At 35.5% G+C, this 23,954-nt stretch overlaps 1 protein-coding gene across 1 annotated transcript; it reads right to left on the bottom strand.

Moving 5' to 3' along the window:
- Positions 1-543: 543 nt before the first annotated feature.
- LOC140165870 (uncharacterized GMC-type oxidoreductase Mb1310-like) lies at positions 544-20,841 on the bottom strand. The gene is made up of 15 exons (XM_072189209.1): positions 20,583-20,841; positions 17,958-18,023; positions 11,146-11,291; positions 10,308-10,417; positions 9,836-9,882; positions 8,632-8,757; positions 7,847-7,963; positions 6,759-6,851; positions 5,868-5,975; positions 4,981-5,037; positions 4,368-4,465; positions 3,211-3,403; positions 2,966-3,018; positions 2,257-2,424; positions 544-1,763 (listed from the first exon to the last, which is right to left on the bottom strand). Exons 1-15 carry the CDS (start codon positions 20,805-20,807, stop codon positions 1,598-1,600), a joined length of 1,773 nt encoding a protein of 590 aa, XP_072045310.1. The 5' UTR covers positions 20,808-20,841; the 3' UTR covers positions 544-1,597.
- Between the last annotated feature and the right edge of the window lie 3,113 nt (positions 20,842-23,954).

Below are 23,954 nucleotides of genomic sequence, written 5' to 3'. Positions count from 1 at the left end.
CAGTATTTATTGTGGGACATTAGAGCACATCAGACATATCGAATTGCATTCTGAATACGAAGAATGTCCTTCTGATATCAAATAATTTTGATTTTTTGAAATTCGCAATGTAATACACATTTTATGGCAAATCATTAAAATTGATATTTTTGATATTTAATAGTACTCGAAGTAAACTTTAGAAATCTGATGATTTATACTAAAGTGTATGTAGGTGGGATGAAAAGCCGACGATTAATTGAAAATTTTGACCTTTCGTATTGAAGATATGGATTTTTTTTCCCAAAACACCAAAAAAATTAGGTCTTTTGGGGAAAAAAATCCAAATCTTCAATATGAAAGGTCAAAATTTTCAATTGACCGTCGGCTTTTCCTCCCTGCTACATACACTTTAAGAATATATCATTAGATTTATATAATTTACTTCGAAGACTGTTATATATCAAAATTGGAAAAATATCAAATTTTAATAATTTGTCATAAAATTTGTATTATATCGTGAATTTCAAAAATGAAAATTATTTGATATTAGAAAGACATGCTTCGTATTCAGAATAAAATTCGATACGTCTGGGGTGCTCTCATGTCCCACAAAAAATACTGTCGAAACGCTCATTCCAGATCCCTTAAAACGAGAGTGAAAAGGGCTCGCCTCTTGATTGCATATTTTCCGACTTATCTTGTCACAAAAATCGCTGAATATGAAAAATTGATGTTTTAATAGAGAGTGTCAAAATTAGTACAAAAGTCTTCTTTTTAAAATGGCAAGACTTTCACTCTTGTGAAAGCTGTATCCGGTGCATCTGTGCATGGTCTTTATTATTTTGCACTTTCTCGAAATCGAAAATGTATGCTTTAGTACACCAAAATCCAAAATAATCAAAAAGGTTTAGTGGCATTTTCACTGCAAATTCTTATTTTGTTTTGATTATGTTTGCTGGTGTTACGACTTGGGCTCACAGTCTTGGGCATATGTATACAAAATACGGTTAAAAGGACTCAATAGTCCATCTTCAAGGGTCATTAATCCGAAAACCCAATAGGATTTGTTATAAATCCTATTACTTATACCATGATAAGCCTAAATTTCACCCAACCTAACCAAAGTCCTAATCCTAAAACTAAAGACTTGTTCACACAGTCGGATTTAAGTCGCTTAATACCGGTTATAAGTCACTAATACCGGTTATAAGTCGCCTATTACTGGTAATAACTCACTTATATCCGACTGTGTGAACACGACTAAACCCTATTACTAAACATAACACCGACTCTAATCCTAACTCTGACCCTAACTCTAACCTATATCCCTAATGCTGAACGTAACCCTAATGCTGACCCTAACCTTAATTCTAGCTATAATCCTAATCTAACTTTAACCTTTTCCGGACTAATGACCATTCAGACGAAAGGACTATTCTCCAAAAAAACCGTTTCAACCGATAACTTTTGACATCGCCATTGGTTTAGCATACAATTAAGAAATGTTCAAAATCAATTAAAATTTTGCAGTATCATATAAAATAATATTTTGTTTAAAACACATAGCTGACAGATCTAGACTGCAACCGCCGTCGGCTGCTACGGCATACGCAAGCTACAGTCTGCTGCCGATGTTTAGTCCCGATGAAACATTATAGTCCTCCTTGATAAGGTCAGCGCCCTTTTCTCCGATCATGATGATTGGGGCATTGGTATTGCCCGATGTCAAATGTGGCATTATTGATGCATCTACCACACGTAATCCACCAATACCGCGTACCCTGTGATAAGATTAAGAACAAATCATAATGCTCATCTGCAATGTTGGTAAAAGTTGACAAATTGTTTAAGGGAGCCGTAAGTATATAATTTCTATAGTTAAAGTCATTTCAACGTTAATTATTTCAAACTTTTCCCGGGTATTTTCTTTTTTACTGTAAAATTATCTGCTCATGCTTTTTTGATATACCATTGCGTTATATTTGTCGTGAGCCTTTGCTTTGATATTTCCATATTCCTTGCAATCACTGTCTTTTGTCTTATCCTGATATTCTCATATGGAATTAGTTGGTTTTTTGTAACTTGGAACTCATGCAGCATTAGTTTTAACCGATCAGTCTCTGTATATTTCTCAATTTGCCTAAATTAAATTCGTCTTACTTAATTACGTTAGATTTTGTTCCATTTTTACTTAAATCAGTTGTTTTATTAATTCACTACAACTTAAAGTTAAAAATAATAATTACATTTATTTGTTAAAAATTAAAAACCTACCGTAGTCTGGGATCAAGTACAGTCGTTGGGTCATCCGTTGATCCCATCTTACATGTTCCTGATGGATGGTATAACGTGGTGGAGAAGTATCGCACCAAAGCATCTAAATTCTCATCCGAAAATTCCGAGCAATTGCTATCAGGCATTGTCAAATCTACCAGTTTAACTCTAAAACAACAAAAAAGGGTAAAATTCTGCTTATCTATAGCGAGTGACTGCCACTATAGTGTCGAAAATTTTAACTCGACCAACAAGCTGGATTGGCTTTTGTTGCTTTGGAAAGAACAGTTTTGACCATAGGTCAATTATCAGACGCGTGTCGTTAACTGAAATAATTAGGCTATACTTAAACCATGTGAATGAACGTTACGCTAAAATATATAAGGAGCAGTTCAAACAACAGATAACATTGTGCATACACAACACGTAAAAAATTGTATAAAAATACACTTCGAAATTTGAGACATCAGTATTTTGTCTTTAAAATGAATATAAAACCGCTTAAATCTTCATCTTGACTGAATTAAAGAAGGCGAATATTGATAACTGAGTATTGATTTATCAGGTGCATAATTTATTTTCAAGAATATTATCACTGCTGATAACAAGAACAAATGACAACTAATACATCGCCAATCTGAAAGTGTGGATTGATGTCGTTCCTCCCAACCACACAATCATGCAAACCTCAAAGAATAAGAATACTTACTGATACTGCCCAAGAGCCCTTGTTTCAGTTAATCTTTTCACGATACGCACACCCTGAAGAAAAACAATATAAATCATGAGCATAAAACCAGGGATTTGAAATGTTTAGGAATTTGAAATGTGAAAGTGGTTATAGCAATTAAAAAATCTGTGCACATTCGTCTAAAATACACGAAATTAAACACAGTTGCTAAGTTCTAATTAAAGACAAATCAAACATTAAAACTATGATTATAAAGCTCAAACCTCGGCCATGGCTTTAACATCATGCGCATGCTCAAAGTAGTGTGGATCGATGATTGGTGCATCCATCGGATCAGTACTCCTTAGTTTGATATCACCAATACTCTTAGGGTGAAGTAACGTAACAATGAACGTTACGCCTTCCTTGCGCATGCGTTCTTCTCTTGAAAAGTTATGACCAAGAATCCGCTGCAACCTAAGAAAACAATCAAAAAACTAAATTAATCGGACTGTACCAAAATAATGGCGGGCATTACTGTGACTGTTAGTGTTTTCATCAGCCAAAATTTTTGAGCAGACGGTACAAGCTTCAATTGAAGACCTGAGCGCAAGAAGACCGTAAGTCAACTTGGCCCCTCAACATTACACTAAAGTTACGTATAGTTTCTTAGGGTTTGTAATGTTTAATACATGTTCCAGGGTGAAAACATCATGAAAGGTTGTGAAAGATTTGTTTTGGCCCCTGAACATGTATAAAACATTACCAAACTATACGCAACTTGAGTGTATACATGTTGAGGGCCCAAGTGGACTTACGGTCTTCTTGCGCTCAGGTCTTCAATTAGTATCCTCGTAATCAAAAGGATTATGACTCTTTTAAATGGAAAGGGAAAGACATCTCTATATAGGTGAATTTTATTTTATTAATTCAGTTTATTTGTAATCTAGTGCTTGAGGGTGTGTTTATATTTCCACCTGATTCGCTTCGTATTTCTATTGGTTCCTTTCCGTCTGTACAAATGGAATTATTGACCTGGTGTTGACGATGTGCACACTGCAAAAACAAGTGTTTATATTTAAACACCATATTGTGTTTATCAGAGCAACACTTAATAAACACATAATTCATGTTAATGGTCTAACACTAATGTTAATTTTTCTAACACTAATGTTCATAAATATTACAAACATTAGTGTTTGTAATATAACACCAAGTGTTAATTTATGAACATTAGTGTTAGACCATTAACATGAATTATGTGTTTATTAAGTGTTGCTCTGATAAACACAATATGGTGTTTAAATATAAACACTTGTTTTTGCAGTGCAGTATAAGTAACATAACCTAATTTTAGTTCATTATCAGAGCAAGAATTGGCTTTTACATGGACATAAATCTTATTCCATTCTTCCTAGAAGATGAATCAAGAGGTACTTACCTTGGGTCGGCTATTCCTGTTACTGATGGTTCCTCTGGTCCAACCGTGTAAAATTTGGAAAGAAATTGCACCTGTATATCTGGCCATGGTAATCCAGGCTATTAAAATCAAATGGAATACGGACTTGGTAACTTGTACATATTGTAAGCGTAAGCAAACAGCGTAAATATATCATTTAAAATAATATTTCGAGAAAATACAGGACGTTGTGAGTGTTAATTAACACATTAACCACCAAAAAAGCTATATTATTTTGTTGCAACTAATAGTTCAACCATTGCAGCAAATGCCACGCTGACAATTCTGGATTACCATTATTTATTTGTATAAAATATTACAGAAGGAAGCATATCTTAATCTAAACGCTTCTCGGTTGAAAGTTCATGTATTTTACCATAAGTTACAAACTATTTAGTACAAATTTTGAAACACGTATTACATAAGTCTGGTTACTTTACAAATATCCTGAATAGTGGTATCATATTGTATTGAATGTAGGTTTTTCGAGAGGGGGATCAGCAATTTTTTTCTGGGGGGACTGTGCAAACATGCCTCGCCCGGTGGCGCTGCCACTGTAAGGAGGTGTTTATAACCATAGACAATCGAAACTTACTTCTAGCCCTGTTTGCAGAAGAGCAGTTGACTGAGCGCAGTTACTTGACATTGGACCCTGTAAAAAATTGAAAAAGATCAAGTTGTATACAGACGACGGTTTCACAAACAGTAATAACGCTTCGAAAGTCCATTATTTCATCGTAAGGCCAAACCTCCTAAAACTCTAACTTTAAAATTATATGGAAGAGTTACGACAATATTACAATTTACGGTGGATCGTTGTGAAATCAACCCCTGAACTTGAAACATAAAATATGAATGAATCAATGAATAAAATATAATATGAATGAATGAATGAATATGAATGAACATTGAACACTTGTGCTGCATGTATATACATAATATACCGTAAAAACTCGATAGTTAGCATATGTGCTTACTATCGAACGCTTTTAAAACATGCAAACATGAAAAGCCCCATCCACAAAAGTGTAAATGGTTTTGAGCAAATCAACGATACACATAGTTTACGAACAAGTAAACCTGCAAATGTGTGTATCAACCCCGTTAGCTCAGTTGGTAAAGCGCCAGAATTTGGTCATTTGGTTTATCCTTTTTGACTAATGCATGCAAACAAAATAACTCGAGTTTTAGAATCAACATCGAGACCAATACGAGCACACCTTTGAAAGCTATATGGTATATAAATATTAAAATGCTTGAAACTTTTGATGCTCGGGGTATTCAAAACATGCTTTTGTACCGGGGTATTGCTCTTCCGAAGGCGCATATTTTTAATGAGAAAAAGGAACTATTATTTCTGACTGTTTCGGAATCTTCTTTTTTAAAAGATGCAAAACAATTGCGAATCCCCTGCCTCGTGTGATCGGCGTGATGAGGATTTGTGGAACGTATCAACTCGTAAACATGGTATAATTATCTTACCGACCGATCTCGTTTGTATCTCAGGGCTGTTTCCTGACTTAGATTGGCGTTAAGGGTGACGGCATCACTACCCTTTGCTGTTGCCTTAACAAGCAATGACATGTGGTCCTAGGAAGTAAAATATAGAAATGAGAGAAGATAAAAAAGACGTAGGCCTACCAGCACAAGACACTCAGACCTAAACATGCCAAATGACACTCCAACTGATATTAAGACTAGGTTCCTGTGACCAGTCATTGTCCTTAATGACATTGCATATCCCAGTTCCAACAGTGCAAGCTCTGCTAAGCTGACTCATGAGTGACTCTAGCTCAAGGGTCTGCTGGGTAATATAGGTACATTGACCATGTTGACTTGGCACGCTTCTTTACGCCACGCATACCAGCTGTTCCTAGCCTGAAAGTAGGATGGGGTGTGCCCAATCTCTGATGATGGTTTAATTAAATCTATCTCTGACGGAAGCGGACGGTTGGGATCTCTTATAACCGGTTTGTTGTTTGAATTGTTTGATGCCTACCCAAGACAAGGAGATATGCAGTTTAAGAAATACTTCCCGAGACACCTTCAAAGAGGCATAATGAAGTGGCCATCTGTCATATCTGTATAAGGGTGAAATAAGGCTCCGAAGGTGACTGCGCTGGTGCTCTACTAATGAACTGCTTCGAACAATTCAATAGCAAGCGCCCACTCAGTGGGTAAAACAGGAAATTTCGAAAGACTAGATTCACTTTTGAATGACCGCGGACCAACAATAGACGATCCGCAAAAAGGATGCCCTTTTGACATAACTTATGATCAAAATTATTTATTACGCTTTAAAACATACATTTAAATACACTGAACGTTATCGATAATCTAGGTTATGAAATTATTATCTCTTTTTGGAAATACCGTTAAATTTTCGCCAACAGGAAGGTCCGCCACACACTGTATTCCTAACTGTTCAAGATGTTTCTTTGGTCCAACACCAGATAACATCATAATCTGTTGGAGAGAAGGCATTGAAAAAATTACACCATCTGAGAGTAATACCGTAGGAGGCAGAATAAGTCAAAAAATATTTTACGAAATGTAAAAAGATATGTATAGTCCTGTTTGTTTCACACATGTGAATCAATTTATAGCGTTGCACATCATTGCGTCCAGTCACAATGGTTAATTATGTAAGAAAAGAGACCGTTTTAAAAGTTGCACCTGAGTCCATAGCAGTCAGGTTTTCTTTAACAAACACGTGAATAGACTTGGCCTACTGTATTGTTTGGGAGTTGACTCAGATGCAACTTTTAACACTTTTTAAAATGGTCTCTTTTTTACCGTAATGAACCACTGTGACTGAACGCAAAAATGACGTGTGACGCTATAATTTGGTCCATATGTATAAAACAAATACGGCTACCCATATACCTTTTTACATGTTTGCATTTTGTCAAATACTTTTCGATTTATTTCAAAAAATATTTAGGGGTCACCTTATAAGTTGTGGACCCTAGGCTATATTCAATAGTAATAAACACACCGAAAAAGAAACTGTCCTTTAACATGTTTAATAATTGATTCCAAAACGGTTATCGTATGCCAAATTTGAGAAACGCATTGGAAGCAGAATTTATTTCTGCACATTAAAACACCTCATCCCAACATCAATGTTGGATTTGGCTGCAACTTTCAAATCTGGAGGTACTTTCATTTAAATGTACATTGCAACAACTTTGAGGTGCCATAATGCGTAAAAATAAATTCTGATTCCAATGCTTTTTACAAATTTGGCATACGATAATGTTTTAGAATAATGGTCATTAATTAAGGTGGTACTTACTTTTCTTAATGTATTTATATGAATGCATAGTAGAATGATCAGACAGCCCTAAAAATTACATACGGTTTGGCGGGGGAATAACAATGTACGTAAAAACGCAATACCAACAAATAGAGCGATTTTTACTTTAGGGTAATGATAGTATAAATTTAAAATGACCAACCTGTGGCGTACCAATGGACCCGGCACTCAATACCACTTCTCTCTTAGCTCGTATAAATCTATTAATGTGCCCATATCGATACCATAGTCCAGTAGCTTGCTTGCCATCTATCTGAACCTATATTATAAAAAAGAAAGGTATGTGTTTTATTGATCATTTCTTGCGTTTCAATAAACTTCTGCAAAACAAAATCACGTATTGTGTTCTGAAACTGTAAAAAGCTTATATAATTTAAGACCGAATTAAAAAGACTAGTTTGCGTGTGACGTCCTGTCAACTAGACTAAAAATGCGGCACTGCGCAGGTCAGCGACCAATCATGTCGCGAATTTGCCCTGACATCAGACGCAAACTAGTCTTTTTAATTCGGTCTTCAATTATAAGCATGTTAAGACAGAAGAAACTTTATCTTTTAATGCATATTTTGTTAACTATTTTGGAAAACATTATACCGTAAATATTCGCCTAACGGCGCAAATAGGCTCCTTTGCCTTAATGTAAATTTCACTTACATAGCATAGAGCTCCCTCATACATGTCATATGGGGCGAGCATATTTTGTACCTGTTTTAGATGGACCAGTGCGCACGAAGCGCGCAAACCTTATTTTGGCCCAAAACACTTTTTTTTTCGGGCTATAAACATGATAAAGGAAGTTGCAAGTTTTGCTTTATTCACTTCTATTATTTTATTTATAGGGGGGTGCCCCCGTGGAATTTTCTTTTTTTCTCGGTGCCCCTGAACCGTTTAAACAAATACAAATATATAAACAAATAATCAAACAAACCTGTGTTACGTGAGCGTTGGTTAACACCGTGAAGTTTGGACGGTGTTGGTATGGATGTACATATGCCGTTGCAGTGCTGCATCGTTTACCATCGGCGATGTTGGCCCATTTGTCACCAAATCCCATCTTGGCGTTGTTAACAAGAGAACGTAAAATATACAACATTAAGGGGTGGGGTATGAACGTTTGGACAGTATTTATTTTGGGACATTAGAGCACATCAGACATATCGAATTGCATTCTGAATACGAAGAATGTCATTCTGATATCAAATAATTTAGATTTTTGAAATTCGCAATTTAATGCACATTTTATGGCAAATCATTAAAAATTTATATTTTTGATATTTGAAGTAAACTATAAATCTGATGATTTATGCTTAGAGTATATGTAGGTGGGATGAAAAGCCGACGATCGATTGAACATTTTACCTTTCGTATTGAAGATATGGATTTTTTCCCAAAACACCAAAAAAAATTAGGTCTTTTTGGGAAAAAATCCATATCTTCAATATGAAAGGTCAAAATTTCAATTGACCGTCGGCTTTTCCTCCCTGCTACATACACTTGAAGAATATATCATTAGATTTATATAATTTACTTCGAGGACTGTAAACATTTGAAAAATATCAAATTTTTATAATTTGTCATAAAATTTGAATTATAATGTGATTTTCAAAAATGATATTATTTTGATATTATTTGATATCAGAAAGACATGCTTCGTATTCAGAATGCAATTCGATAGGTCTGAGGTGCTCTCATGTCCCACAAAAATACTGTCGAAACGCAATAAACGCTCATTTTAGATCCCTTAATACTTTTACAATTGAAATCATTTATCACATCATCATGATTATCTTAAGACGTATTACATTAACTCACTGATTATCATAGGTTACACGTTATATCATTTAGGGACCGTTCACAAACACTTGTTGGGGGCTGATGCAAAAAGGAGGGCCCTGAAATGTTTTGACCCTCTTAAGGGGGGGGGGGCTGAAAAATAATGACCACAAATTTTGAGTTTATATGCTTTTCTATGGGGTTGACCCATTATTTTCATGTCAAAAGGGGGGGGCCTGAAATTTTTGAGGTCTGTAAAGGGGGTGCCCCGACATTTTTTTTGCATCAGGCCCCCCTCTAACAAGTGTTTGTGAACGGTCTCTGATGCCTACTATTTCCATGGTTATTGTTACACTCACCAATTCGCCGCTATTGGTATCAATTTCATCATAACCGAGTTCAACACCTTTAAAATTTAAAACAAGAATCGAATGATCAGGCCACCAATTTACTTGTTTGATATAAATTGATAAATTTCTTGAGGTTAATCATATATTGTCCATACATTTCCAACTCTTTAATTTTACCTTTCCCTGTTTCTCTGGTATCAATGGGTACAGATTATGACGGATTCTTCCACTCGGAGTCACGAATTTGTTTGGTAGAAACTTGAATTGTGTAGAAATATTTGCACGGATTTTAATTCTCACTGCACGGATTTTTATTCTCACTGCACGAACGTGCCATGAGACACGTTAAAATAGCCCATGCAGGTCAGTGTCTAAAATTTGGTTGTGAAAATGAGATTTCCAAAATGTAATTAATATCGGCAATGCAAAGGAAGAAGAATGAGGTCCTTCTGAACGAATTGTGTGTTTCACGTAGGCTTACCTGCTTTTATGAATTCCCGTGAGATTTGTGTTCTAAAGTTCTGATTTTTTGTGACAGTCAAAGGACCACCCCGCCCATGGTGTGACGGATGGGTGGTGCACTTGTCAGAACTGTGGGCAGAAAGACATAGACATAAATGAATATATGCTATTTGGATTTCAAAATAATTACTAATTTTTTTCTATTCAGAATCTTGCATGATATATTTTTCGATTAAAAGAAGCTTCTCTCTCAAATGAACATTTTTTGAAAGAAGTTTAAAAGAAGTCTCCGGCAATCACAACATTATGTCTTATATGTTAGAAAAATAATTAGCAAGCACGAATTACATGGGTTTATTTAAAACAAACTCATACCATAAAAACGAATAAAAACAACCGGCTATCAACATGCGATATTCAAAGTTCCCGCGCCGAAATTGTCTAAGTGCAATGACGTCATGGTTATTTGTGCTCAAATGTTGTCAGCCTTCATTGTATTTCTGGGACGTCATTGCACTGAACAATTTCGGCGCCCGGGGATTTTGAATATCGCGTGTTGAGAGACGGCTGTATTAATTCGTTTTTATGGTCAATATGAGTTTGTTTCAAATAAACCCACGTAATTGATAATAAATTTTCTAACATATTTGGCATTATGTTGTGATTGCCGGAGACATCCTTTAACCACTTTGCTTTGCACACTTGTATGGTTTTATATCCATTCATTCGGTCTATCAATCATGCATATAATAGGGTTTTTATGTGCTCTTAATTTAGTTTTATGAGAGCCCATTATGATACTCATATATAATATTTCAAGAAAATCATTCATAATTGCTTTAAGAAAGTATAAATACCTTAAATCGTTTTCCAATTTCAGGAAATATGTAAGGACACTTTTCCATCCCCATCCTTGGCAGCCTAGCTTCTCCCAGGAATCGAAGTCAGCCTTATGACCACGTACATATGCCATGCCATTGATGGCACTTGATCCACCAAGAACCTTCAAAATTGAAGAGGAAAAAGAAGAGTTCAAATGTAAAAGCCGATAAACCCCATTTTCAAACTTAGATAGTTGGATTGTCATGAAACTTGGTTGATATGATCACCCTTGAGCAGCAAACATTCTTAAGGTCATCTGAATATAGATTGTTGGATTGTCATGAAACTTGGTAGATGAGATTTTATTGAGCTCTTTGTTACAAGTACGAATCAAATGTAGACCTTTTTAGTACACATTTTTCAATTCAGCTTTCAACATGAAAATTCTTGAGTATCATCCTAGTATGCCATTGGGGATATTTACCAATATAATACCGTCAGTTGTGTAGACTATGCCATAGTCGAATTTTATTAAAAACATGTTATTATTAGTCATGATGAACCCATTTCGTTGAACTCAAAATTATGTATTGATGTTTATTAAAATTAAAGTATTCAATAGTAAAATGGTCATAAAGAGTTAAAAATATCAGATGATTAGTGACAATAAAAGTAATTGAATGCAACATTATCTTGCATAATTATAATGGCTCACTTTAATGCTGAACAATTCTGATTTTGGAATCTACCAGTTTATTGATAGCGAACCCCGAAAATCTGACTATGGACTTTGAATTTTAAGCAGAACTTTACCCCGGGACTTTGCTCTCTAAAAACACACTGTCAAGCATACTTGTTTATCAGTCCATTAACCACAAGTACTAAGCATGGTATAGTACAAGACGCGCTAGATGTTTGATGAGAGATTAACTTTCGCGTCAACACAAAAGCGCCGCAAATACCACAGATAGTTGTGTAGTACGGTGTAGTAAATGGTAATGGCGCGGGCACGGAAGATTTAAACCATAGCGAGATATGGGCGACCAATCACAAGGCAGATCCATTTAAAGATGCATTACATCATGGCCAATTTTAGTTAGGCCAGAAATTGGCCTAACTCTCCATAGAGTCCCGTGTTAAAAATCTTAACCGCAAGGCAAAGTCAGTAGTCCACTTGGGAAGCTAACAAACAGAGGGAGTGCGGTGACTGAAAAGATCAGATACAGATGTGAAAATCTATCAGTTGCACACAAATCAATATAAATCAGAGTTTTATGCTTTATGTAATAGCCAGAGTATATGCAAAATGGGCAAGTGGACTACGGAGAAGTCTATCAGTTGTGCCACACACATAAAAATACTGGCACTCCAAGTACTTGTCAATTATGAAACATGATCTTCATCCATAGTGTTGTCTTTTTTTAAAACAGTTCTTGTTTGCGTTAACAAGTTATGGCCAACAACATCTGCTTTATTGCATTCTTTATAGGGTATTTAATTGCATAATGCTATAGCTTTCAACTGACAACCTATAACTTAAAAATATAATGTATATTTTTGAAACTACTGATGAAACACATATACTTTCATAATATGTTTTTTATATTTGAATGACTATTGAAATTTGAAATTAGAAAATGTTAACTACACGTAATGTTCATACTCACCAACCTCTATAATGTATTGTTAACTGTCTGTACATTGTATGACTTTGGACCAGAGGCCTGCCTATATTAATAAACTTTGAATTGAAAATTTGTCTGAACCCAGCAAACACAAAAACGTTTTTAAAACGTTTTAAATAAGTTATATTTTGGGTTTTGGTTTAGGTAAAACGTTTTAATAACATTAAAATGTCGGGTTATATAAAGGTCATGAAATCGTTTTAAAACGTTTTGTATGAAAACACACTACAACAATATTTTAAAAATGTTTTCGAAATGTCTTTCTAAACTATTTTTGCTAACATTTTTGGTCAAATATTTTGTCAACACTTAAATAACATTATGTTAAAATATTTGCACCCAGCAAACACAGAAATGTTCTTTAAACGTTTTGTACAAAACATATTAATAACATTTAAATGTCGGGTTATATAAAGGGCGTGAAAACATTTTAAAAACGTTATTGTAAATATTTTGGGCAAACATTTTTGCAAAATATTTTTCAACCCCAAAATAACATTCTGTTTAGAATGATTTGTACCAAGTTTTCAAAATGTGTTTGGAATGTTATTAAAACGTTTTTATACCCTTTATATAACCCGACATTTAAATGTTTTCTGTAAAACATTTGTGTTTGCTGTGCAGTAAATTACCAACAAATGTTATTTAATGTTATGAAAACGTTTTATACCAGTAATGTACCCTTTATATAACCCGACATTTAAACGTTTTCTGACAACCTTTTATAACCTTTTGCGAATTATGTCGAAAACGTTTTGTGTTTGCTGGGAATCTCATATCGGATATACCGGTTTTTGCATTTATTTTAAAACATGTAAAAAAATCACAAAAACGTCACTTTTCAGAAATGACATCCGGAACTGTTGAACGAAAATCACTAAGCCTATGTGGCCTCTCTAAATCTTAAATTTGCGGCCACCCTGCTATATGTCTATGTATTTACATGTATAACATGTATAAAATGGAAAAATCCAAATAACACGTATTTCATGCTAAAATAGCCCGTATATGATTCTCTGCAGGTCATATGTCAAAACCTATGGGTCACAGAAATCACTGTTATAACTTTTTAAATTAAAAATCCAGCTTAATAATTTGATATAGATATCTTGTCAAATAAATAAATGTTCACCCAATAGCGTAAAAATGAAAAATGGAAGCCAAAAGTAAAAAGTATGAAGCGAGGCTTTTACAAGAACGACGACGACCGTAACGACTTTTCCGATATTGCATCACATAGGCTTTGAGTTGGACGAAATTATTTGATAAATGATAATTAATAATGATGACTTCGCATTAATTAATTATCTAAAATAAGTAACGTTATAATTTACGACAAGTGTGTACTTATGTATGCTGTGCAGACAGACATGAGCTTTTATTTATATATTTACAATGTCTTATCAAAGTTGGACTTCATTGTCTAAAGGTGCTTCAAAATTATCTATTTCTTATTTACTTTCAACTACGCAAATATATTACAATAGAAGATATCCATATCCATATGTACATATTACCTGGGACGTAAACATGCATTATATAAATAGGACCTAATTGGTCTTTAATAATTACCAATATAATTATGTGTAAAGTAAACAGGTAAAGTAATTAAAGGATGTCTCCGGCAATCGAAATATGATGTCTTAAATGTTGGAAAAAATAATTATCAAGCACGAATCAGATGATTTTATTTTAAAATAAACTCACATTGACCATAAAATTAATAAAAACAGCCGGCTCTCAACACGCGATATTCAAAATTCCCGCGCCGAAATTGTCTAGTGCAATGACGTCATGGTTATTTGTGCTCAGTTGTTCAGCCTTCATCTGGGACGTCATTGCACTGGACAATTTCGGCGCCCGAAAATTTTGAATATCGCGTGTTGAGAGACAGCTGTATTAATTCGTTTTTATGGTCAATATAAGCATGATAAGTTTGTTTTGCTTCACCGGGCCGCCCTGGCTTGTTCGCATTTGGAAGAGGGGTGTCACGAAACCGTAATAGGTACAAATTTAGTACTTTCTGTCAATCAAGTATGGTTTATTCTCTACATGTCGATTTTTAAATCATTAGCATAGTTCTTATAATAACGCGGGACCGCCTTGATGAGTAAATGACAGCAAACCATTGAAAAATACCCCAAAACTCGTCAGTGGAGCTCCGCCCGTATATGTCAATAGCGTCATTATTGATTGGATTAATCGACCGTAGCGGACAATCGATCGCTCATTGGATTAATATTATCACGTGTTAATAAATTTGCATTGGACAATCGATTACTATAATGGTTTAGTACTGCATATCTCGGTTTAATCTTCACTAAGCGGGTTTATGGCTGGAAAGGTCACGGTGAATTTGCACTATGCGATGGTGACAAATAGATGAAAATTTAAAACCAATAAAGAATCTCTATTGGATTTCATATTTAAACTTGAACTTAAACAAACCTTTCTGAAAAGAAAAGTCGCATCGTCAACATCACTCTTTGAAGAGTTGGTTTATTTGGTTTAATCTTTATTGATCATCAATTAATGTTTTGCACCATCCGATATCCCCCCACCGACCGTTATCATGGTTATCCGATCATGTATTTGTTTTCTTTTTAACACTCAAACAATCACACCATTACCTATGCCGTAGAAAAATGTTAGAAAAATAGATTTCATGCATGAATCACTTGATTTTATTTAACATGTTTAAAACAAGGTCATGTTGACCATCAAAACGAATAAAAACAGCCGTCTCTCATCACCCGATATTCAAAATCTCTGGGCTCCGAAATTGTCTGGGCAATGACGTGCCAGTACACTCACATCCCATATTGGTTATGATTCTTTGCCATGACTAAAAGTAAGATCAGCAAGTTTGTCCCCGGGGTTTGTCCAGATGACCTTACAAAACGCCCGGGCAAAACGCTCCTCAAGTCGTGCGTCATTCTCGACCGACTAACACAATTTTCAGCTTGACTTTAAGTTTTGCAGCCTGACGAGTAAAATGAGAACTGTTTGTCTATGTGTAGTTTGACGAATATAATCAGGTTTGGTTTGACGAGCAAAATCCAATCTTGACTAACTTTACAAGCCTGACGAGATGGGTCAGTACGAAGCATCCTGGACAAACATCACTAGTCTATATTATTACTCGAGAATCCTTGTCTTGACCAGTTGACGAGCCCCGTGACGAGTATGCATCGCTCGACGAACCGAAGTGTTAAAATCAGCTAAAAGAGCAGACTGCGTAAATACATTCATGACATGAGAGAGCAGCAGAATTTGTCTAGGCCTGTATTTCCAAAAATATTAATGAAATCCCAGAATTCATGTGAGTATACAGTAAGTACAAGTTCGGTGGATTAGAGAGCATGTATTTTAGCTTGTTTAGTTGTTTCGTTTTGCTCATGAAGGTAAGCTTACGAAGTAGTTAAGCTTACGAAGTAGTTAAGCTTACATGATGTAGGCCTACTTCGCGAGTCATAGGCCCTAAGCTTACCTACATGAGCAAATCAAAACAACTAAATAAGCTAAAAAATACATGCTTTTTAATTCACCAAGCTTTTAATATAATTTGTACTTATTGTAAACTCAGCTGATTTCTGGGATTTAATTAATCTCATTAGAATCATTGGCCTTAATCAGAGATGCTGGACTAATTTCAAAATGTGCTGGACTGAGTTGCTGCAAAGTTCTAGTCAAAATTGACACCATGGCCTAATTCCCTAGTCAAGCAACATCCAAATTAGTCAAATGCTTGACTAGTGTATCCACTTGGTTTGACTAGTTACCATGGTTACCTGACTACCTGGCAACTACTCCAGTAATAAAGACCAAGGTGTGACAAGCATTGTGTTAGTTGGCCCCAATGTTTTATCGGTCAGTATGACCATTTTGGGATGTGAGTGTAATACAATGAAGGCTGGCGACAATTTATACAAATAACCATGACGTCATTGCCCTGGACAATTTTGGCGCGGGAATTTTGAATGTCGCGTGTTGAGAGCCGGCTATTTTTTTACGGTCAATATATGTTTTTTAAAATAAAATAATGTGATTTGTGCTTGATTATTATTCTAAGATATAAGGAATAACGTCGTGATTGCCGGAGACTTCCTTTAACCACTAGTCTACACCGCAAATACAACATTAGGCCTACTCAATAGTTGTATTTTCATTGACATTTTTCAATTGGATCGATTGAGCCTAGCCCATATTTATTGGTCAAGCTATGAGTTTTAAAAATATTAGACGAGACGTAGTCGATCGAGTCAAATACCGTATTCTAAAACTCATAGTAATAGTATTAGAGATAGGGTCCCGTGCAAGAGTTTTGGACAAAGGTGACAGCCTGGTTAGATTAATCGTTAGAGTCTTGTTCAACCCGGCTGAAATTCTGAAAGTGACGTCAACTAAGATATTTTGGTTGAAAAATGTGTTATTCTGACCTTTTTTCTATTTTTACACCCCCCCCCCCATGCAAAAATGTCAAATATTAAAGTAGGCCTAGCCATAACTTCAAAAAGAATTTGACTGCAACCTTAAATTTTGCTCTGGATAATAGAAGGCATAAGATTATATTTAATATCTGTGAACAAAAATATTCTATCGTACCATGTTTTAGGCGAAAGTTGGGTTAAAACATGCTCTTTCATGATTTTTATAATATTTGTACCAAAATGCCCTGTTTTGGGTGTTTTTTAAAAAGAATACAGAATTATACCTTTGTGCATACACTAACAATTGTTTTGTTTTTGTTTTCTTTTGTTTTTTGTCTTTTCCAAGATATTAATACTAGGCCTTTACTAAATTTTATATATGGGTTTCGATCGGAAAGTAACGTTTGCACAGTATTTTTATCGAATTGCATTTTGAATACGAGGAATGCCTTCTATCAAATAATTTTAACATTTAACAGTCCTCGAAGTAAACTTTATAAAGCTAATAAAATGTACTTAAAGTGTAAGTTGCTGGGATGAACAGCCGAAAAGTCGTCCTTTTGGGAAAAATGTTTAACATATTTAAATGATGGACGGCTTTTCCTCCCAGCTACATACACTTTAAGTATAATTAAAGATAAAGTTTATTTCGAGGACTGTTAAATATCAATTATATATTTTCATTACATTTGGAGGATTTGGTTATTAAACCCGTCGGATTTGTTTACGTACCTTTCCTCGTGGCCATGTTGATACCTGACCCCGAAATGCTTTGCATGCATGTGGCTGACGCTCTGTCTGTTTCAAGAACATAGTAAGTTTAATAGATTATAATTAGTAAAGGGCGCATAATTTGATTGTCAGGGTGGGGGCATCATGGGAAGTTTTAATTGATCGGGTGTATTTTTTTTTTAAATTTAAAAACACTAGCGCGTTTGTTTTTGTTTTTCAAAATCTTCCACCCCCCCCCCCCACACACACACACACACATCTTGAAATCAAATGATATGCCTAAATCACCAGAATACATCTAGGGCCTATATTCAAAGATCCCACAAAACAAAAACACGTCCATGCATAGACCGTCCATCAAGAAAGACACTCCTGGAAGCATAGGTCTACATTGTACTGCCAAAAACGCTTGCCCCCCATTTGGCCGTGCCAAAATATCTGTGCCCTCTTTGACGTGCCAAAAACCTTCCCCCCTTTTGACAGACCAAAAAATCTTTGCCCCCCCCCTTACACATGCAAGATTTTGGGGAACCCAAATTTAAAACCTTAAATTGTCTTATCATATAATGCGAGTGCAGCGATCAGGAAATTGTGCATATTTGAACGTGTTCCTAACGTTTCCCTACACCTTTTTAGGGCGTAGGCAGTGAGAGCCTCGACACCGAAAAAGGGGGGGTTTTCAGTGAGACTGGGAAAAATTTTGGTTCAAGATATAAAAGTTGACCCAAATTTTTCTAAAATTCATCAAAATTTGAAATTTTTTGAAAAATATGAAGACAAATAATGAAAAACGGGGTGGTCTTTCAGACTTATAAAACACGTTAGCCATTTTTGCAGAATCTGTGAGGTATATGATGCGGTATTATTTGGTCTTCTTTGATGGCGGTGTAAATAGCTGGTCATATAATTCGCAGTAGGGGGTATTTGCTCTCGTCTCGGTTGTCTTTTGCTCCCTTTTTGCATTTGGCAACAAATGTTGCCAAATGCTTTCTTTCACCCGCATTTCTTTCTTCTGGCAACATTTCAAATCGCTATAACATCCACATACTAAGTTGGATTTTAACCATTATTATGCTTTGAGAATCTGCCATCCTATACTTTATACACATTTTTAAAAACCAATTATTCTGGATATTGGCGACCAATTTCACCTGAACACGGAGGTCTCTGCATCAGCTTGCAGTCCACGATCACCATTATACATGTAGTGTATAGATATCGTAACACCGTTTAACGACCCCACTTTTAGGCGGTTACAGAATATAATCGAGAAAATTAAAATTTTGACAAAAAATCAAATTTTTGACCAAAAATCACATTTTGACCAAAAATCACATTTTTGACCAAAAAATCACATTTTTGACCAAAAATCACATTTTTGACCAAAAATCACATTTTTAATTGAATGGATCCTTTCGCACGATACACAAAGATATTGGTCTCGCTGTGAGTTTAAAAGATATCGTGCTCAGCTATCGCCTCGCACGATATCTTTTAGAACTCACAGCTCGACCAATATCTTTGTGTATCATGCTCAATCCATCCAATTTTATATCAAACTTGGTCAGAATGACCACTGACCACTCCCATTTATGGTTTGTACCCCAATTTGACCTTTGACCTTGATTATATAGTTGAAAGTGTGATTTTTTCACACAAAAATACTAAGGCTTCTAGACGATTAAGCCGATTTCCACCAAAATATTTTAGAAGAATCCCCTACCCATGCTTCATATAGGATGTACACAAATAAGGGGTCAAAGGTCATTTTTCTTCTTTCTGGCAACATTTCAAAATGAGTCTAGCACCCGTATACTACATCGGATTTTGACCAGGCTTGGTCACAATAATCACTGACCACCCCCATTAATGTTGTGTGACCATGACCCTAATTTGACCTTTGACCTACTTGATATGGCCAAAATGTGATTTCACGACATTTGTTTGTCGTGGCTATTGTGGTGCGAATCGTCATCGTGGTTTAAAGCTGGTAGGACCTACATTTGTATAGGCCAAGTAAAATTAATAAGGAATATTTTTCATACAAATACAAGTAAATATTTTGCCATAGAAAAAGTCATTTTTAAATAAATGATCGTGTCTGGAAATTCATGGAAGGTAAAATCGCGAATCTGTTTGCCCTTTTACGTGCATTTCGATGGGGCTTATTTGGTGGTGTGCGGCCGTCAGCAATCGCCACGCCGATAACCATTTCACTGTGGGCCTGGGATAATGACGGGTTCGATGCGGAAACACCCCGGGAAAACTAAACGAAATCGTGAACTGAATCCGTATGACTTGTTTGTAACTTTTAAGAAGATATCAACGTGACGTGACGTGACGCGACGCGACGCGACGTGACGTGACGTGACGTGACGCGACGCGACGCGTGTGTTAGACAAAAGCCCTTTCAGTGACAGTGGGTGAGAGCTAGGGAGTTGAAAAATGGGGCCAAAGAAAAACCGTTTTGGGGATTTTGGGTCAAAAATGAACATTTTGGCCCAAATTTAACCTCACAGATGATTTTATCAAGATCCCAGATCAACTTAGCGATCAAAAATGTCAGGGTTTCATTGTGTTCGGTTACCATAGTTACCGACACAATAAGTATAATAGCCTACCTACCTTAAAATCCCAATCTACTTCCGTTTTCTGTAGCAATGCTAAATATCCAGGTACGTCAATCCTGGGATCAGTAGTATCCGATGGACCAGCTTCTATCAGCAATACACTCACATTGGCATCCTCAGAAAGACGTGAAGCTACCACACAACCAGAACTCCCAGCACCGACGACAATGAAGTCGAACTCGCTGGAATCGGGAAGTTCTTTTCCCTCCAAGGTTGTCATTTTAAAGTGTATCTGGAATGAGACTTTTCATACAACTCCAGCAAAATCTAAACAGCAAATGATTGTTTTACAACAGCCAAGCACGGTTTTCATCATACACATATCACCTCCGTACACATTGAACATTGAACATTAGATTAATACTGAATCTTGTGTGCAAACAGGCCTACTGGCCTCGTATATAAATATCCCAGTCTGATAAGCTTTAATATTGTACATGTCACAGTGTGGTTGTATGTATACCAAGCATGAACTTGACCCAGACTAACAGATGACCTCGCTGTTTATCACGTAGTCTACCAGCCTATTATTAATACTTTATGTTACTTGCTTACTAATACTAACTTATATACTAAAACTGACTAACCTTTTTGGTCTGAAATGGACATCTCGAATAGATACGGCACGATTTAGGGTGCAAAAAAATCAGATCTTTTTTTGATCTACAGCCTCCGAAGACTGCTGCCTCACAAAACAATCAATAAAAAAGCAGAAAAACAATATAAAACAAAGAAAACCACACACAAAATAATAGAAAACATAACATAAGATTTTTTTCTCTTTCCTAAACACGATCACCTCACAAAACAATAGAAAACATAACATTAAGATTTTTTTCTCTTTCCTAAAAATTATTGCCTCACAAAACAATATAAAACAAAGATACCCACTCACAAAATAATAGAAAACATAACATTAAGATTTTTTTCTTTCTCTCCTAAAATTGACCGCCTCACAAAACAATAAAACAAAGAAAACCACTCACAAAATAATAGAAAATATAAAATTAAGATTTTTTTTTCTCTCTCCTAAAAATGATCGCCTCACAAAACAATATAAAACAAAGAAAACCACTCACAAAATAATAGAAAACATAACATTAAGATTTTTTTTTTTTTTAAAAATTATTGCCTCACAAACAATATAAACAAAAGATATCCACTCACAAAATAATAGAAAACATAACATTAATATTTTTTCTCTCTTCTAAAAATGATCGCCTATAATAAAATAAAAACATAACATTAAGATTTTTTTCTCTTTCCTAAAAATTGTTGCCTCACAAAACAATATAAAACAAAAGATAACCACTCCCAAAATATTAGAAAACATAAAATACAGTTTTTTTTTTCTCTCCTAAAAATGACCGCCTCACAAAACAATATAAAACAAAAGATATCCACCCTTACCAAACATGAATGCCTATTTGGCATTCTGTAGCTATTCGCCAAGCCCTCGAGTGCTAAGGATAGAGGTACTAGATGGTCACTAGCACTCAGTAGCTAATGAATGCCTATAGAGCTGGTTCACAGGCATTCCGAATGCCTTACAAGAATGCTACCGAATGCCTATTTACTCATTAAGCCCTCAATAAAGCTCAATACTATTTACATAGGCATTCCTAAGCATTCATAACTTAGGCATTCCAAGTGGTTCTAGGATTAGGCGGTTTGCTATAGGCACTCGGTGGCATTCGGATAAGTCATAGGCATTCCACTGAAAAAATTTCTAAGTATTAGGCATTCGGTTAAATTTTTTTAAAGTAATAGGCATTCCACTGAAAAATTTCTAAGTATTAGGCATTCGGTTTAAAAATTTCTAAGTAATAGGCATTCTGTTCAATTAGGCATTCTGCTATAGCCTTGACTAGCATTCCTTAGTGGTTGACCCAAGGGTCAAACAGGTGCATGATGGGAATATATTTCTAACTGCCATTTTTGAACTGGTGTGAATGCAGAGATGATGGAATCTTTATCCTTTCATGTTTCCAGCTTTATTATAGACCTTATTTTTCCACTTTTTACATTTGGGATGTTACATGACAATGCATATTATGTGGACAACATCATACATGTATACATGTGATCCATGTAGTTATCTTTGTGTGCAATAATATGCCACAATATGGATGGTGTATGTATAAAAGGTAAGCTTAAATATGACTAGATGTAATGTAGGCAGTTTCTTGAAATATGGAAGGAGAGGCTAGTTAGTATGTATATTGGGGCATTATTATTATTAATAATAATAGTGTACATTTATACCACGCACAAATATCCACTAAAAAGCACTCATATGGTGCAAGAAGAGCTCAAGCAAAGAGCATGAAACCTCAAACAATGAAACCAAACAACAGTGACAATATTACCGGTACATCATTATGTAGCTATAATTATTTTGTGTACGTACACTGATCCCAGAAATCAGGCTGTATTTGCAAATGAACTTCAACCTGATTTCAACCTCTGCATCCGGCTCTGCATTGAATGTTGGTTGAAATCAGGTTGAAATTTCAACCTTGTATCAACGTTGAAATTTCAACATGATATCAACTAACTTTTAGGTTGAAGGGTTGAAATCAGGTTAGGTTGAAACTTCGATGTTGTTTCAGTATTGATACAACGTCGAAATCCTAACCTGTGCAGACTAGGATATGTTACTCAATTTATCAGTTATGAATTTGATGCAATTTAGTGGATCTTGCTGATGCCCATGGCTCCGGGACATGGCTATATACTTGCTGATATATTCAAGTTCAATTTGTGCATATTCTTAATCCTTACTCTCATAGAATTCCTACAGCAACCCTATAAGATTCAAGTTCAAGTGCTATTTTTGAAAAAAAAAAATACGGGAAATCATATGGAAAAGTATACTGTTACATCTTTGCGTTCACTCAATTGATGTGAATACTGAATTTTAAGCTGAATTTGCAATTAAAATGCCTCTGCCTCTGTCACAATGGATAAAAAATGGGAGTATATTATGGGCTTACCATTTGCGATTTTCTGCAGTGCATTCCTATTCCTCACTTTTGTAGAATTGCTATAGCTATATTATTATTTATATCGTGGTTCAAGTGCTATTATACAGGTGGTTGGAATACCTATAAGCGGTTGGAATGCATATAGGCGGTTGGAATGCCTATAGGCGGTTGGAATGCTTCCTAGGCAATTGGAAATTTCTTTGGCGGTTGGAGTGCTTCATAGGTGGTTGGAACGCCACTAAGTGGTTCGAGGGCCTAGCTCATTTACATATTTCGCCTCTGAGGAGGGCTTATGAACCGCTTACGAACCACTTATAGCGGTTGAGGGCTTAATAAGTGGTTCGAGTGCTAACCTGTAGGCGGTTGGAATGCTTCTGAAG

This window comes from Amphiura filiformis, chromosome 12, assembly GCF_039555335.1.
Source record: "Amphiura filiformis chromosome 12, Afil_fr2py, whole genome shotgun sequence".
Classification (NCBI taxonomy): Eukaryota; Metazoa; Echinodermata; class Ophiuroidea; order Amphilepidida; family Amphiuridae; genus Amphiura; species Amphiura filiformis.
This window is presented reverse-complemented; position numbering and strand designations above follow the sequence as displayed.

Coding starts and splice junctions, on each gene's coding strand:
- LOC140165870 (XM_072189209.1), bottom strand. CDS start 20,807: ATGACAACCTTGGAGGGAAAAGAACTTCCCGATTCCAGCGAGTTCGAC. Junction 9,883..10,307: donor ACGGGAATTCATAAAAGCAG/GTAAGCCTACGT, acceptor TAAATTTTAAAG/GTGTTGAACTCGGTTATGAT. Junction 5,976..6,758: donor CTGTTGGCGAAAATTTAACG/GTATTTCCAAAA, acceptor TTTACTTCCTAG/GACCACATGTCATTGCTTGT.